At 39.3% G+C, this 16,587-nt stretch overlaps 1 protein-coding gene across 3 annotated transcripts in view; it reads right to left on the reverse strand.

The window, feature by feature from the left end:
* The window catches only part of RNASEH2B (ribonuclease H2 subunit B), an 80,818-nt gene that overhangs the window by 18,466 nt on the left and 45,765 nt on the right, over positions 1-16,587 (reverse strand). For 2 of the 3 annotated variants that reach the window (XM_053563715.1, XM_053563712.1), the window contains exons 8-11: positions 16,168-16,249; positions 14,542-14,584; positions 9,794-9,874; positions 7,048-7,446 (exon numbers count right to left, since the gene is read on the reverse strand). In XM_053563715.1, coding sequence (XP_053419690.1) covers positions 7,330-7,446; positions 9,794-9,874; positions 14,542-14,584; positions 16,168-16,249 — 323 coding nt within the window. In that variant the 3' untranslated portion in view covers positions 7,048-7,329. Of the gene's footprint in view, positions 1-7,047; positions 7,447-9,793; positions 9,875-14,541; positions 14,585-16,167; positions 16,250-16,587 lie in introns of those variants that run through there. The other variant, XM_053563713.1, reaches the window with a different exon arrangement.

Here is a 16,587-nt window from a genome sequence, read left to right on the forward strand (position 1 = left end):
TGGCACAAAAAGGGGGACACTGACATTTGGAACCGAATAGAAAACCATGAGATGAAACTATCACCTTATAGCCACCTGATAAATCGACAAACCAAACAAGAACATACACTGAGGAGAAGAAAAAGAATCTCCATTCAATAAATGGTGTTGGGAGAACTGAATAACCACATGTAAAAGGTGAAACTGACATGCACGGCTCACCACTTACAAAAATGGATCCAACACGGTACCCGACACACCTCCTGGAGGAGGGACAATTATGAGAGGGACTTTACCTAACACATGCAATCAGTGTAACCTGGTTCTCTGTACCCTCAAGGAATCACCAATAATAGATAAGAAAAAGGTATACAGAGAACAAATAACAAAATAAAAAATTGATTCAATATGGATAAAAGATTTAAATCTAAGGCATGAAACAATAAAAATCCTTGAAGACAGTGTGAGGAACACTTGAAGATACCAGCCTGAGGAAAGATTTTATGAAGAAGACTTCTGTGGTAACTGTAGCAACAAAAAATAAACAAATGGGTATTAATTAAACTGAAAAGCTTTTGTACAGCTAAGGAAAGAACAACCAAAGCAAATGGACAACCTTCTGAATGGGAAAAGGTATTTGCATATTATGAATTGGACAAAAGCTTGATAACTAAAATTGATAGAGAACTCAAATTAATCAACAAAAAAAGACCCAACAAGTGATATATATATCACTGGGTAAGAGGTAAGAACAGAACCCTGTTTAAAGAAGACAGACGAATAGCTAATGAACATATGAAAAAACGCTCATCGTCCCCAGTCATCAGAGAAATGCAAATCAAAACTACCCTGAGATATCCCCTTACCCCAAAGAGAATGGCCCACATCACAAAGTCTCAACGCTGCAGATGCTGGTGTGGATGTGGAGAGAAGGGAACACTTTTACCCTGTTGGTGGGACTGCAAACTAATACAACCTTTTTGGATGGAAGTATGCAGAATCCTCAAAGAACTCAAATCAGACCTCCCATTTGATCCTGGCATCTACCCAGAAGAAAAAAAAAAATCCTTTTATCATGAGGACATTTGCATCAGACTGTTTATTGCAGCTCAATTTATAATTCTCAAAATGTGGAAACAGCCGAAATGCCCACCAAGCCAGGAATGGATTAACAAGCTGGGGTATAGTACACCATGGAATACTATTCAGCCGTCAAAAAAGATGGAGACTTTACATCTTTTGTATTTACCTAGATAGAGGTGGGACACATTCTTCTTAGTAAAGAATCACAAGAATAGAAAAGTAAAATCCAATGTACTCAATTCTAATATGAAGGCAGCAGATGAGCTAATACGAGGTGGGAGTAGAGGAATGAGCAAGTGGGGAGAGGAAAGCAGGAAAGGAGGCAAGGGGGTCAGGGGTCATGGTGGGCGGCACAGCTCCTGGGGGCAGGACACGAGTATGAGAGGGATTTCATCTAACAAAGGCAATCAGTGTACCTAGTTCTTTGTTCCCTCGATGAACCCCAAACAATAAAAAAAATGTAAACCATTAAAAAAAGAAAACTTCCTTAACCTGATAAAATTAACCTAGAAAAAAATCAAACAAATATTGACACACACATAGTTTCCCATCACACATACAGATCACACACTCCTGTGCACACACACGTTTCTAGCTTTGGCCACTAAGCAGAGACACATCAACAACAATGAACACACCTGCTAACTAGGTTGCAGTGTTGTGGTTCCTGCATGTCTTTCTCCATTGAAAGGAGCCAGGGCTCCCTGGAAAAAAAGGCAGGGAAAGTACAGGAAGGGCCTGAAACTCCCTACTGTGGAAGGAAGGTCATAGTAGAACAATATGGAAACACACCCAAAAGATACAGAAGTCAGGCTGAAGGTCTCCTACCAGCTCTTCTGGGACAACATGAGCATTAAAATTATTATTATTAATAATAATAGTAATAAAATATAATATAACCCCCCAGATAAAATAAAAATCTACAAATCCCATTTTTTTAAGACAGTCTCATTTTGTCGCTCTCTGTAGTGTGCTGTAGCATCACAGCTCACAGCAACCTCAAATTCTTGGGCTTAAGTGATTCTCTTTCCTCAGCCTCCCAAGCAGCTGGGACTACAGGTACCCAGCTAGTTTTTTAGAGACAGGGTCTGGCTCTGGTTCAGGCTCAGGTTGGTCTTGAACTCATGAGCTCTGGCAAAACACCTGCATTTGCCTCCTGGAGTGCTAGGATTATAGGTGTGAGCCACCGCACAGGCCTATAAATCCCATATTTATATAAATTCATAAATGAACAAGCAAGCAAGTAGAGAAGGTGAAACTCTTCCTTAGAGAAGGACGACAAGTGAAAAATATAGAAGAAATAATAAGAATTAGAAAAATCACGAGTAGACCCTAAACCTAAGAGGTAAACGTTTGAGAAGGGATAGGATACTTACAAAGTCCCAGAGTATTTACCCACAAATTACCCATTAATTAGAAAGATAATCAATAATGATTTACAGGGAATCAACTTGGGACACCACCAAGTGATCAAAGTTAACATCCCTGACGTTGGGACAAACTGTGACTCGTGAAGCAGTGTGCTGAGAAAGATACATCGCCACTTCTGTGTGTGCCCAAAGGGGACGGCTTGAATTTAATCAAGAGCAAACACTAGAGAAAACCATAGTGAGAAATGTTCTATGGAACAGCAAACTCAGACTGTTCAAAATGTTAAGAAAGACAAAGAACAGATTACAGAAAATTACAACAAAAAAAGGCTCCAGTGCTAGATAGTTTTAACCTCTGATATTCTTTTTTTTTTATTGCAGTTTTTGGCCAGGGCTGGGTTTGAACCCACCACCTCTGGCATATGGGACTGGTGCCCTACTCCTTGAGCCACAGGCGCCACCCCCTCCGATATTCTTTAAAATTTTCCAGAAATAGAATATTGTTAATGCAATGTTAATCTCCCTAGAACATTATCAAGATGGAAAGCTAGGATAATTTTAACACTAAAACCTAACAGAAACATTGCTTTTGAATATGGCAGCAAAAATTCTAAACATAAGCCTAGGAAGCCTAAGTGAAAACTGCATTGATGATGAAAAAAATGCTCATCATCTTCAATCATCAGGGAAATGCAAATCAAAACCACTTTGAGATATCATCTAACTCCAGTAAGAGTGGCTCACATAACAAAATCCCAAAACTACAGGTGTTGGTGTGGATGTGGAGAAAAGGGAACACTTCTGCACTGATGGTTGGCGCACAAGCTAATTCATTACTTTTGGAGAGAAGTATGGAGAATCCTCAGGGATCTAAAAGTAGACCTGCCGTTTGACCCTGCAATTCCTCTATGAGGTGTATATCCAAAAGACCAAAAATTACTTTATAACAAAGATATTTGCACCAGTTTGTTCATTGCAGCTCAATTCATAATTGCCAAGTCATGGAAGCAGCCCAAGTGCCCATCGACCCATGAATGGATCAATAAATTGTGGTATATGTACACCATGGAATATTATGCAGCCTTAAAAAAAAGATGGAGACTTTACCTCTTTTATGTTTACATGGATGGAGCTGGAACATATCCTATTCAGTAAAGTATCTCAAGAATGGAAGAAAAAATATCCAATGTACTCAGGACTATTATGAAACCAATTTACAATCACTCTCACTTTCATGTGAAGTACAGATCACAACTGTGGTCCAGGATGAAGGAGGGAGGTCAGACTGAGGGAGGGTGGATGGTGGGGTCACACCTATGGTGCATATTGCAAGGGTCCATGTCGGATCTATTAGTATAGAGTATAAATGTCTTAACACAATAACTAAGTAAACAAGATGAGATATATATTAACTAGTGTGATGTAAGTGTTCCTGATTCTGTATGAAATCAGCACATTGTACCCCATAAATGCATTAATGTATACATGATCTATGTGTTTACAATTTAATAATAAAAAAAAAAGAGAGAGAAAGAAAACTACATTGCTGGAGCCTGAGCCAGCTGGGGTGTGTCTGCTGTGCCGTCCACCCTTCATCTACCGCCAGGGAGGGCGTGTTGCGGCAGTTAGAACAGGTCTGTGGTGGTAAAATACTACAGGCACCTCTATCCCCAAATATATTTGATAACGAATAACAGCAAGTATTAATTTAAATGTTAGGGAAACTAAGTATATAAAAGGAATATCAAAGATGTGTATTCCTTGTTGTTTAGGATATTGCATCCTCATTTATATGTGAAATATGTTCATAATTTCCCCTTTATAATAATATATTTTCTCGAATTTTAATATCAGGAGCATCCAGATTAAGTAGAATGATTTTTGAAGTATTTCTTCTTCTTCTATTGTCTATAAGATTTGGCATGATCTGTTTTTTGAAATTATCTTTTACTTTTATTTATAAATGCTAGTTGTCCATTTTTTGAGACTTTGGAAAAAAAATAATAAGAAGTAGTTAACTGATGACTCCATACTGAGCCTCAGAGTCAAAGCAATCTATATTAGACACACTCTTATCTGACAATGTAATGTTACTTTCTTTGCATTATTATTGCTTAACATTTTATGCAGCAATTGTCTGATTTTTTTTCTGAATGTATTTATTGTTGTTGGTTCTTTACGAGGTTTTTGTTTCTAGTCCTTATCTTAAACATTGTTATTATTATTAAATTTTAAGCCTTTTTAATACTGTGAAGGCAAAAGTGGAAACCTAATAAACACATGTATATGTAAAAAAAGTGTATTTTTTATCATATTCATAACAGCTAGTATCTGAATCAATAATAAAACACATCAATAGAAATTACGAATTAGACCACGACTACCAGTGCTCTTTAACACTGTTCTGGATATTCTAGCCCCATGTACATGATATGAGAGATACAAAAGAGGCTTCCTGGGTGTTGGGTCACAAAAAAGAAATTAAAAAAAAAGGCACAGAATAGGTATAACCATTAAAAGTGCACCCAATTTTTAGAAGTAAATTCCATACCTTATTATATATTGAAACCAAGATAAATAAAATGGAAAAATTTTAGATTAAGGTTTTAGTAAATTGGCTATTTAAAAATTAATTATATAAAAATGTGAAATGTTATAAAATGACCAGTTAGTAGACTTAATTGAAAAATAAATAATTTCATTAATAGCAGTGAAAAGAACTAGATAAATTCCTACATCTACTGAAGGATGTGAAGACATATCTAGACCTAGAACCTACAGAAAAACATTGTAGTTGTAAAGATACTTGTTTTCCCAAATTAATTTACAAGTCTGACAAAAATCTCAATAAAAATCTCTTTGAAACTTACTCTTAGAACCTGACAAAACGATTCTACAGATAGAAGAACAAACTGCTAAGAAAATCAAATTATAGCTTACCTCCCAGTATGTTTACACATAAATTCTCTAGATGGTTTAATTAAATACAAGTAAAGAATTTAACTATTAAAGAGTTTAGAAGAAAATAAAAGTGCTTAGTTAAGTTTCCTGTAAAGAGAAACATTGTTCTAAGTGTAACATCCATGTAAAGGGAAAACTATGTGCATATGTCTACAAAAAACTGAAAACATCTGTGTGTCAAAAGATCAAAAGAAAATTAAAGGCAAAGTACAAACCAAGAAAAGAAATGTACAATGAACATGGTGGACAAAAATTAATGCCCTTAAGTTATAGAATACTTTTAGTCAGTAAGAAAAATATAGACACTTCAATAATTTAATCAAGGATATAAATAGACAAATCTCTGTAAGATGATAATTGATCAGTAAACGTGAAAAAATGTTCAACATCATTACCAATCAGGGAAATGTGAATTAAAACCACAATAAGATGCCTTTTCCCCGCTTATTTGCAAATATATCATTGGATGCTAACCAGGTGGCCCTGAGTAAGATATGAACTCACACCCACTACCTGTTAGTGTGCTCGAGTCTACAACCTTTCTGTGAAATGTATTTCCACAAACATCTATTTGAAAATGTTATTTTTGAACCAGTAACCCTATACCTAAAAATTCACTCTAAGGAAACAAAAGACGTGGACAAATACTTTTAATCCTTCAAACAGGAAACCTTTGTAAACAATCTAAATGTTCTTAAATGTCCTAGATTCATCTGTTTTGCATTACGAGCAGTCCCTGAGTCACAAACCTCCGATTTACATATAATTCACACCTAGGAACAAAGGCTATTACAGGTAATAGGTAAATGTATCCAGTCTAACTTATACACAAACTCAATTTAAGAGTAAACCTACAGAACCTATCTCGTTCCTAACCTGGGGACCGCCTGTTACTAACCTGCGTTTAAGGCACCTTTGTGAGTACCTGAGGGTAATACATAAAGAAAAGAGGCTCATCTGGCTCCTGGTTTCTGCAGACTGTACGACCAGCGTCTGCTTCTAGCAAGGGCTTCAGGGAATTTCCAATCACGGTGGAAGGTGAAGGGGCAGCAGGCAGGTCACATGGTGGGACAGAGAGCAAGAGAGCAGAGAAGGCGACTGTCCCCAGTAAGCAAGCGGCTCCTGCATGAACGGATACAGTGAGAGCTCCCTCCATACCACAAGCAGGGCACTGGACCACTCAGGAGGGAGCGGCCCCGTGACCGAGTCACCTGCCACCAGGTCCCACCTCCTACACAAACGTCCAAACTATTTTGAGTCCAAAGGGAGTCGTGGCTATTAAATAATCAAATATTCAAATAATTGAAAATTACACTGTAATATAATTTAAAAATCCTATTTGTGAAGAATACATAGTAGCTGGAGAAAATTCTCACAAAATGATGTATACGAAAAAAGGTTATAAGATTACTATTATAATTCCTTTTAAAAATGTTATTTTATGAAAATATACCATATTATTTCCAGGTCATGAAGAAATGGGAGATTACAAGTTTTGTGGACAAAGAACATGGATTCATAAAATATAAAAACACCAGTAATCAAACCATTTACCAATGATTTACCTGGCAGCTTTGTTTTTCAGGTCCCTGTTGGCAACCATGTTGCTACAGCTGCTGTCTGTAAAGTCGCGTAACAGGCGTAGGCAGCAGCATCATTGTCAGAGTCGGTTTATTGAGGAGACCAGGGTGCTGTGTGTTAATTCTATTCACTTGAATACTTTTCATTAAGTCAAATGAGACTCCAAAGGCCACAGCCCTGAAGTTATAAAATTACTTTCCCATACTTGCTTCAGAAACACAAAAAATAAACACAAAGAAATGTTCAAGAGAGTCTCAAAGTTGCCCTCTTTTCTCTCTCCACCCCAAAGGCATCAGAGGACAGAAATGAAACATGGACAAAGCAAATATTTCTGTTAGATTTCATTCTCAACTTTTCAAATCTTTCCAGTTTTTTTTTTAACTTTTGCACCAAAAAAGGTGTCAATACTTTTCATTCCACTCTTGTCAACTTTAGCCAAAGCCTTCTGAGCTGCAGTCATTTTGTTATTTTTCTGTTAATGAAAATGAGAGAGAAAAATTGTTACCGGCATAGATGGCACTTAGAATATCACACAGGCAAATCAGATAGGCCTGCCCTTCTGAGGCTCATCAGGGAGGTAACAAGCTTCCTAAACGGTGAGAAGAGTCCGGATTTCTATTCAGATTCAGACCGAGGGGACAGAATGCTCTAGGGGTGGAATGTGACAGCCATAGGCTGCTCTCAGGGGAGTACTTCCGGAGGGCTCATGGAGAGCGGTAACACAAACAATGCGGTGGACACAGGCTGCAGTTGTCTGGGAGGAATTACAGCCTTGTATTGCCACATGATGAATACTTCCCAGCAATTTACCATCAGATTTTATTCATGAGCTCTGTGGGGAATTAAGTACAACCCTATCATATTCAAAAGGTGACCTGGACTGCACAGCCTCCCAGACCGGCAGGACAACTGCCTCATTTTTCTCCAACAAAGAAATATTTTCCCAAAGCTAACTTCAACTAACTCTGCCCCACACATTTCTCTTACTGGTCACTGTAATTTTTCCCAATGTCCTACAAAAAGCAACAGAAGGTAAATAAACAGCAGCTGATTTTACTTTGATGCACTCCACCATGTTCAGAAGCACACATGGGCATCAGCAAAGAAAAGGGTCATCATCACCTCCAGAACTCAGGCAAAGGCACGGCTAAAGTGTCTCGCAGGGAGGGGTGTGTGATTCCTGCAGTCTTGCTTCTCACAGTCTGTCATGTAGGATTTAGCGGGCTTGTTATCGACTGGACGGGGGAGGGGGGGAACACCGACAGTCTCTCTCAGGCAAGTTAACCTGTGCGTTTCAGACACCCTGGTCCATCCCTCTTCCCTCACTGGTGCTACGCCCGCCCAAGTAGCATTTCCACAGAAGCCTGGGACAGAAAGATTTCTCTCCTAGAAACTAGAAATGCCCCTGTTTACAGAGCGCATGCTAGGTATTCAGGCAGATCTTAAATTGGATTATTCCTTCACTTATGCCCAAATAAACTGCATCTAAAGAACAGAATTTATTTTAAAAACTCTAAGGAGAGTAAACATTGTTAAAATCTAGGTAGAAATTAACATGTGATGGTCAAGGCCTTTTAAAGCATAAAAACCATGGGAAAATCATAAAGAAAAACAGTTTCTATACTTTATCCTCAGAACAATTTAATAACACTGTTAAAAAAACAAATGAAAAAGCTAAAAATGTTTGTACCTTCTATATCATGAAAAATGTTATTAGCCTTAATAACATTTTTACAATGAATTCTTACAAATAAACTGAAAAATATTACTACCTCAACATAAAAACAGGCAAGGGATATGAACCAACAATTTGCACCCCCCCCCAAAAAAAAAAATCAAAAACAAAAACAAATGAGCAGTAAGCATTTAGAAAAACAACTAATCTTTTTAGATTAAAAAAAATGTAAAAAATAAAAATAAATGTAGCCTAGATTGACAGGTAAAAGTTCAAGAATAAAAATAATACTTCCCCCTAACAAGAAGTCAAGAAAAATACCCATCAGAAATTATGTTTGGGAGTGCAAATTTCTACTACATTTTTGGAAATCATTTTAGCTACCTATACTTTATCATGAAGGTTCCCGCTGTCCAAGGTCTTACTCTTAGTTCTAGGTTGTGTCTAATGAAATAGTCAGATACAGAGGTGGACTGTGAGGAATGTCCATCATTTCATTAAAAAACACAGAAAAAAGTCACAAGTAACCTTTACGTTCCAAATCAGGGGAATGATTAAGTAAATCGTATTCCATAAAATGAAATAAAGTAACACACATGATTGAACATCATGAAACGATTAACTTTGAAATTCTCACACTAAGATACTCAAGGGAAAGGTGGAAACAAGAAACTACACAAGCAGGGCAATGCTCATTAGAAAGCTGGTATGAGACACGATGTGTGCACAAGATACAACTCCTAAGAGATGACATCTGCCAAGGTGAATGGGGCATGGTAAAGTTATCCATAATTTTATCATCATCAGAAATTTCTAGGAAGCTTCTGGGCAGCTGGGTTGAGGAAATTACCTGTGAAGCTCGCAGCTGCCTCCCCCTGCCCCATCCATCTGTGAACCCACGGGTTAGGCACACTCTTGATAAGCAGCAGGTTGCTTTTCTTTGATTTGCAAAGTCTTAATTGCTCAACCTTTTCATTGTCATACACAAGTTTGAATGAGCTATTAAGTCACAGAAATGTAAGTTAATAATTCTTCCTGGTCAGAAAGACAGTCACAGTTGAGCCTGCGACTGTCCCCTGACTGCTCTCGATACAGCCTCCTGCGTGTGCGTTAAAGAAGACGCCACGAACCCACACACACATACCTTCTCGGTCTTCAAATCTTTACTGTTAAACTTAGTGTAATCTTCTTTGGCTTCTACAGGTTCATCTGATAACTTTATTTTCTGTAATGTTAGAGCAGTTAAGTGGTGTCAGATGTCACCTTGACAGGAACATCAACCCATTAAAAAACCCCAATGTGTGTAATTTGGACCCACACGAAGGCCACCTGGAATCGCAGACACAGGATGGGGCTTACTTTGCACAAGCGCCTTCACACTTTACCAGGGATGTAGGCAATGAAGGCACCCACCGCTTCCACGAAGCCCCCAGGTGCATCCTTGATAGCGAGCACACACTTGGTGCCAGGCCCGGAGGAAGGGGGGACCTAGGTGACTGCTGATGACAAGGAGAAGGTGAGGCACAGAAATCAGAGATGGGAATTCCCTCTGAGAGGGACAGGTGCCCAGCCAGAACTCCTCTTTCATTCACTTCCTAGTTTAATGTCCACTTACAAATAAAGGGACAGTATTATTTCATTACCACCATCTTTTTATAGCTTTATGTCCTTCCCTCCTTTCCATTCAACTATTTCATTTTATTCCCACAAAAACCACCTTGCACAGCAAGCAGCCAAGGCAGCACAGAAAGGCCGACTGAACAGTTTACAGCCACCTGGCAGGGGACCTGAGCCAGCATCTGAGTCACCACAGTATTCTTTCTGTCCGGCCCAAGGCAACTAAGTCAAACCTTCACTTAGTATTTCCACCTTTCATTCTGCACCAGCAAATGTAACCATCCTGTCAAGGGCCAGCCGGCGGCCTTAGTGATCACAACATGGGAGAAACCACGCCCCGCTCCTTGTGGGGAAGGCACAGCAGCAGGACAGGTGAGTCTTGCTGTCAACACAGCTCATCACAGCTCTGTTTCTCACAGATCTTCAAGCTCTTTGTGACACCAGGCTGACAAGCCCCAGTGCAGACCCACCCTGAGGAACACAGACTTGCCCCAGCTTCGTTCTTCCTGTCTTGCTTTTGCCAAATACAAGAATGGGCGGAGTTGGTGCTAAGAGATGCCACATCCCGCATGACCCCAAAAGGAGAGACAACATGTCTTGAAGTTACTGCCCGTGAAAAGCAGAGGGGCATCCTGGGAACACACCTCCCACTGTGGCAAAGTCTCTTTAAGGCCTCACAGCAGCCACGGGGAATGGTCTGTCACCGACGACCCCTTACTGACACAAAGTGAATGCATACATGCGACGTTCATAGGAACACACAGTGCGTGTTAAAGACAGCGAAGGGTGTTTAGGTGAGGTTCAGGAGAGCAGAACTCCCAGCTAATTAAATGCTAAAGGCTATATTTTCAAAATACAAAAAGCTTGACGTTATGAGGATGTATTCCTTCTCTGTAGCAAAACGTGACCTCACATAGATGTCATTACAAACACTTGGACGCTATTCACTTTTAAAAGATGGTGTCTCACTACGTTCCTCAGGCTGAGTGCAGTAACTGTTCATAGACACAACCACAGTTCACCGCAGCCTCAAACTCCTGGGCTCATGTGATCCTCCAGCCTTAGCCTCCCCAGTAGCTGAGAATAAAGGTGCATGCCACCACGCCAGTCACAATTCACTTTTCATTGATAAGTCAAACAAAAAATGTTCATGGCAAGAGTGTCAACAAAAGGTCGTCCATATGAACAGCATACCCCAGCAGGACACCCCATGACATGGACTCTTCCTGACAAACGCGAACATTGTAACCTAATCGTTTGTACCCTCACATTAATCTGAAATTTTAAAAAAGGACAAAAAATAAGCCCATTTAAATTAAGCATTCTAAATAAAACTCACTTCATGGGCAGTGCCTGTGGCTCAAAGGAGTAGGGTGCCGGCCTCACATGCTTGAGGTGGTGGGTTCAAGCCCAGCCCCGGCCAAAAACTGCGAAAAACCAAACAAACAACAACAACAACAACAACAAAAAAAAACTCACTTCATGGCTGAGACAAGAAATAAAATGTGCATGCAGTGAGACCCAAGTAACATCGTTGATTCTTTTTAGACATAACAGGAATAAACTCATTTTTAAAAAGCTAAAAAAAAAAGTTAAATAGACAAATGACTTGTTTAGGTGTTTTTTTTTTTTTTTTGTAGAGACAGAGTCTCACTGTACCGCCCTCGGGTAGAGTGCCGTGGCATCACACGGCTCACAGCAACCACAATCAAATAAGACACCAGTTATAAGTGCTTACAAAAAAAAAAAAGAACTATGGCAGCCTTCGCACATCACTGATGTTTATGTTTACTGTCAGCGCACTGTTGGACATATTGGAAAAGGCAGGGTTGTAACATTTACGGACATTTTTTGTTATTTTAAAAGAGTGAATCACTATGGGTTTATGGGATTGTTTCATCAGAAATAGAAAAATGGCTCAAAAAGTCAGTAACAGAGGTTACGACTAAAAAATGGACATAGTTCTGGAAAAAGAAGAACAAACAGCAGAGTGCCACAGGGATTAATATTAGGCCTGGCCTGATCGTTCTCATAAATGATTCGCAAGAAGGAACCGGGGAACATCTCCAAACCCACTGGTTGCACTCAGCTCTGCTTGCTGACAGTGACAAAGTCAAAATACTTAAGGGTTGGAAGCTGAGCTTCAACAAAGGCAGACATATGGTCGTAAGGAAAAATAATGTAAAACATATTAAGACGACAGGATCCGTGCTATCAATTACAACCCAGGTTCAGAGAAACCTAATGGACGCTGGAAAGAACTTCCTGAAAATAATCAAGTGTATTAACTGTAAAAATCGATCAAATCCTGGACACAGACAGGACAGCTAGCAGGGGGCACCTCCTGTGTATATTTACAAGATGGGACTCCATGCAGCGCCCAGGAACACAGGGAGAAGACAGAGCCTCAGACAGCAACTGAGACAGTCCAGGCGAGAAGGCTGAGGTTCAGGAGGAAGGAGACGCCAAGATCAAATCAGGGCTTGGCAAGCGGCCCAGGGGCCAAATCCAGTTGGCCGTCTGCTTCACAGATGAAGTTCTGTTGGAACACAGCCACGCTAACTCGAGTGTGTACTGTCTACGGCTGTTTTCACACTGCAGTAGCCGAGTTCAGTAGTTGTGACGGAGACCATCTGCTTCACGGAGCCTAAAATATTTACTATCTGGCCTTACAAGCAAAGTTTTGCTGACCCCTGATCTAAATCATAAATGATGAAATCACAAATGACTTAGAGTTTGGAAATTAAAATAAGAAAACCAAACAGGAACAGAGGACAATGAACCTATGACTGCATTATTCCAGAAGGTATCAAACGCCCTTACGAAAAGGTTAAGATAAACTTGGGAATAATCTCTAAGTTACTATGGAATATAGACATTGGAGAGAAAGCTATGTGCTTACTTTTGAAGAAAGAGAAATAAGGAACACACTTTCAGAGCACCTACCCTCTTACCTATAGCAAGATAATTCTGTCTCTCTGGGTCCCCGAGAGCTACTGTCAGAGGTTTAACAGTGGTTTGACAGAAGCATGGGGCTGGCCTGGAATGGTCTTTTTTAGACCTTACAGCAACTGCCTCCGCCCAGTGCCGTTCTCCTGGACAATAAAAGCTGCACCTCCTTTACAACCAGCTGAAGAAGAACCCCCAAAACACTGGCACCCTTTTGATTTCCAGTCCCTTTCCAAAAATCAAAGTAATGAGTATTTTTGGAGGCACTGGCCCCTCTGAACAGGATGAGATACAGAGTCCTCTGAGCATGCTGGCCACCACAAAGGCCGAGGAACAAATGCAGGGAAAGGAAGGCTGTTCACATCTGCTACCATACCCCCTACATTCCTGGGCGTCTGTCCCCCTGCTGGCTGCAGGGCAGCCTCACTGACAGCTGGTGCCTGAGTTTACCCCCCTGTCCTGAAGCAGGCCTTACTCCCGAGATCTGGCCTTTCTGCTACCCACACTCAGGTGTGCTTGGAGACTGGCTTCTCTGTTCTCCTGGTCTGGGAGATAAAGACAAGCTGCAGAGGAGCTGGGGGTGGCAGTTTGAGAATGTCCGCAAGAGAGAAAGGTTTTCCATTAACAGACAGAGATTACACATGATTTCAATGCTCTTTTCAAATCCAGGGGAAAACATGTGGTCATCTTTGCTCAAAGGATTCTTTGTATTACAAAAATCATATTCTGTGCGTCTTTGTGACAAGGACAATTAAATTGGGCAAAATGAGTTTTAGTTAGATGGAGAGTATTTTTCTTAATAAAGTTAATTAAATTAAGTGATTTAAATAACTCAGGAAGATTTAACTTTAATTATACATCTATAGTAGTTTTGCAGGGTTATCTTGCTAACACCAATTCTTCTTAAGTTTTCATAGCACTTTATTTATCATTCAGGTAAAATCTACAAAAATAAAAAATCCTGACAATAGAGCCCACTGCAACCTTCATTCCACCCACACCATTCCACGCAAAAGGGTTTAGTCAGCAGTGCTTCTGAACCTTCCTAATGCCGTGACCCTTTAATACAGTTCCTCATGTTGTGGTGACCCTCCACCATGAAATTATTTTCATTGCTACTTCATAACTGTAATTTTGCTACTGTTATGAATTATAATGTAAATATCTGATATACAGAATGTATTTTCATTGTTACAAAGGGATCGCCACCCACAGGTTGAAAACCACTGGTTCAGTGGCTTTAAAACAGACTAGAATTAAACTCATGTGGTAGACGTGGAATATTTTTCCAAGTTCCCTAAAGACATCTTAGTCACAGCTTCTTACCTTTGATGGAGGATTTGGCCATGAAGCTGGAAGCTCTGGAAGCCTAAGGGAGTGAAAAGTAAGGACCATGGTCATGGTGTTCACAGACAAACAAAGAGACCGACCAATTTAAGATTTAGTAAATCCGACTTTTTGGCTTATAGCTTTGTCTCCATACATCTTGCTGTTCAAGCACCTCAGTTTGAAGAAAGAAAGTTTTCTAAATTAATGAGGCTGTGTTTTGCTACTTCATTATTTGTACTGGCATTGTCTGTACTCCAAAATAAATTAGAACCCATTTGTTGAAATACCGTTGCTTTTCCTTAACCTCCGTAAGTTTGTGTTGGAGTATTTTTTCCTTCATAAATGATCATGCTAACATACATTTATAAGTGAAAATTAACTGTTGAGAAAAAGTCATATATAAACTTTGCCTTTTCTCCCATTAAAAACAAATGTAATTGGCATGTCTTTCTTCCCAAATCTTTAACCAAAACTTAAACATTTTTGAGGAAAGAAAAGAATCTAAGCAAATAAGAGTACAAAGACACAAGGTCTCTAACAAGACCAGCAGCTGAGAAACCTGGGGGATATTAAGCAGAAGGATATGGTACCAATTTGAAGTAGGCTTTCAACACACTTTACTGCAGAAACCAGTTTCTACTAAATTTTGTTTTAAACTTCACGTATGGCATTAGCTAAAAAATAGCAACTATGTTTATTAAAAAGTCATTTTATCTTCGTGGGTCAGAGGATAAAAAGAATAAGGATCAGAAAAGCTACTAAATCACCATGCATAAAATCTTAACAACAAAATTAAGTTATGATTTTTCCAAAATATAGAAAACAAACACTTTTTTAAAGCTAAAATCTTAATATAAGATTCTTTAAAGGAAAGAACATAAATTAAGACAGTTAATTATGGAGACACAGTTTGTGTTTCACATTGAGTTTTAATAACTGGGCATAAAAAAGATACTTTACTATCTAATGATGACAGTGAAAATGGTACAAAACATTTAAATGTTATATTAAAAAATATTCTACATGCTGTCTACCCTTTCCAACCCTCCTTTCTTTCTCCTAAAATGATTACAATGAAACAGATTGCTTAAGTCCAATTAGGGATAAAATTTTAACATAGTTTATCCTCTAAAATCAGAACGAGCTATAATTCTAACCCTAACAACATTCCCTGCTTCCTGTAATTAGTATCCACCAAATCAATTCATTCCAATTATACATTAAAAATCACCTCCATACCACAGAGTACATGATATAACACAGGGTAAGTCTTAAGAAAAGCCTAATTGCAGGTGACTCCTGCGGCTCAGTGAGTAGGGTGCTGGCCCCATATACGGAGGGTGGCAGGTTTGAACCCAGCCTCAGTCACAATGCAATAAAAAAGTAGCCAGGCATTGTGGTGGGTGCCTATAGTCCCAGCTACTTGGGAGGCCGAGGCAAGAGAATCACCTAAGCCCAAGAGTTTGAAGTTGCTGTGAGTTATGATACCACAGCACTCTACTGAGGGTGACAAAGTAAGACTCTGTCTCAAAAAAAAAAAAAAAAAGAGAAGAAAAGCCTGTTGCTGGGGAAACCAAGAAGCACACAGGGACATAATTACAACTGAAGACAACCAGTACTTACTGGAGGTGTTTAGATAAGTCATCACTTAATTCTTTAGGGATGTACTCGGATATCAGACCATGGGCATAGCGAATATAATCCTCTGAAAGAATTAGAAAGAAAAGTAAAAGGAAAAAAACTAGTAACGATCATGGTGGTTTTACAGCTGAATTGACCTGAGTTCAAATTCTGACTCTCTCTGGCTTTTGGGAACTTAAGTCTAGATTTAGTTTCCTCATTTGTAAAATGGGGATACAGATTAGTTAACAAAGGTGGTGTGTCAGGCGAATGGGGTGAGGCGATGGCTGAGATATGTCAACAACAGGAGCAGAAACATGATGATGCAGACCCAAGACTCAGTGGTGCTCTCTTAGTCGAAGCACTGAAATACTGACAAAGTCAAAAAGTTATATCAATATAAAATATTCATGTCTTTTTTAA

Source organism: Nycticebus coucang, chromosome 15, assembly GCF_027406575.1.
Source record: "Nycticebus coucang isolate mNycCou1 chromosome 15, mNycCou1.pri, whole genome shotgun sequence".
Taxonomy (NCBI): Eukaryota; Metazoa; Chordata; class Mammalia; order Primates; family Lorisidae; genus Nycticebus; species Nycticebus coucang.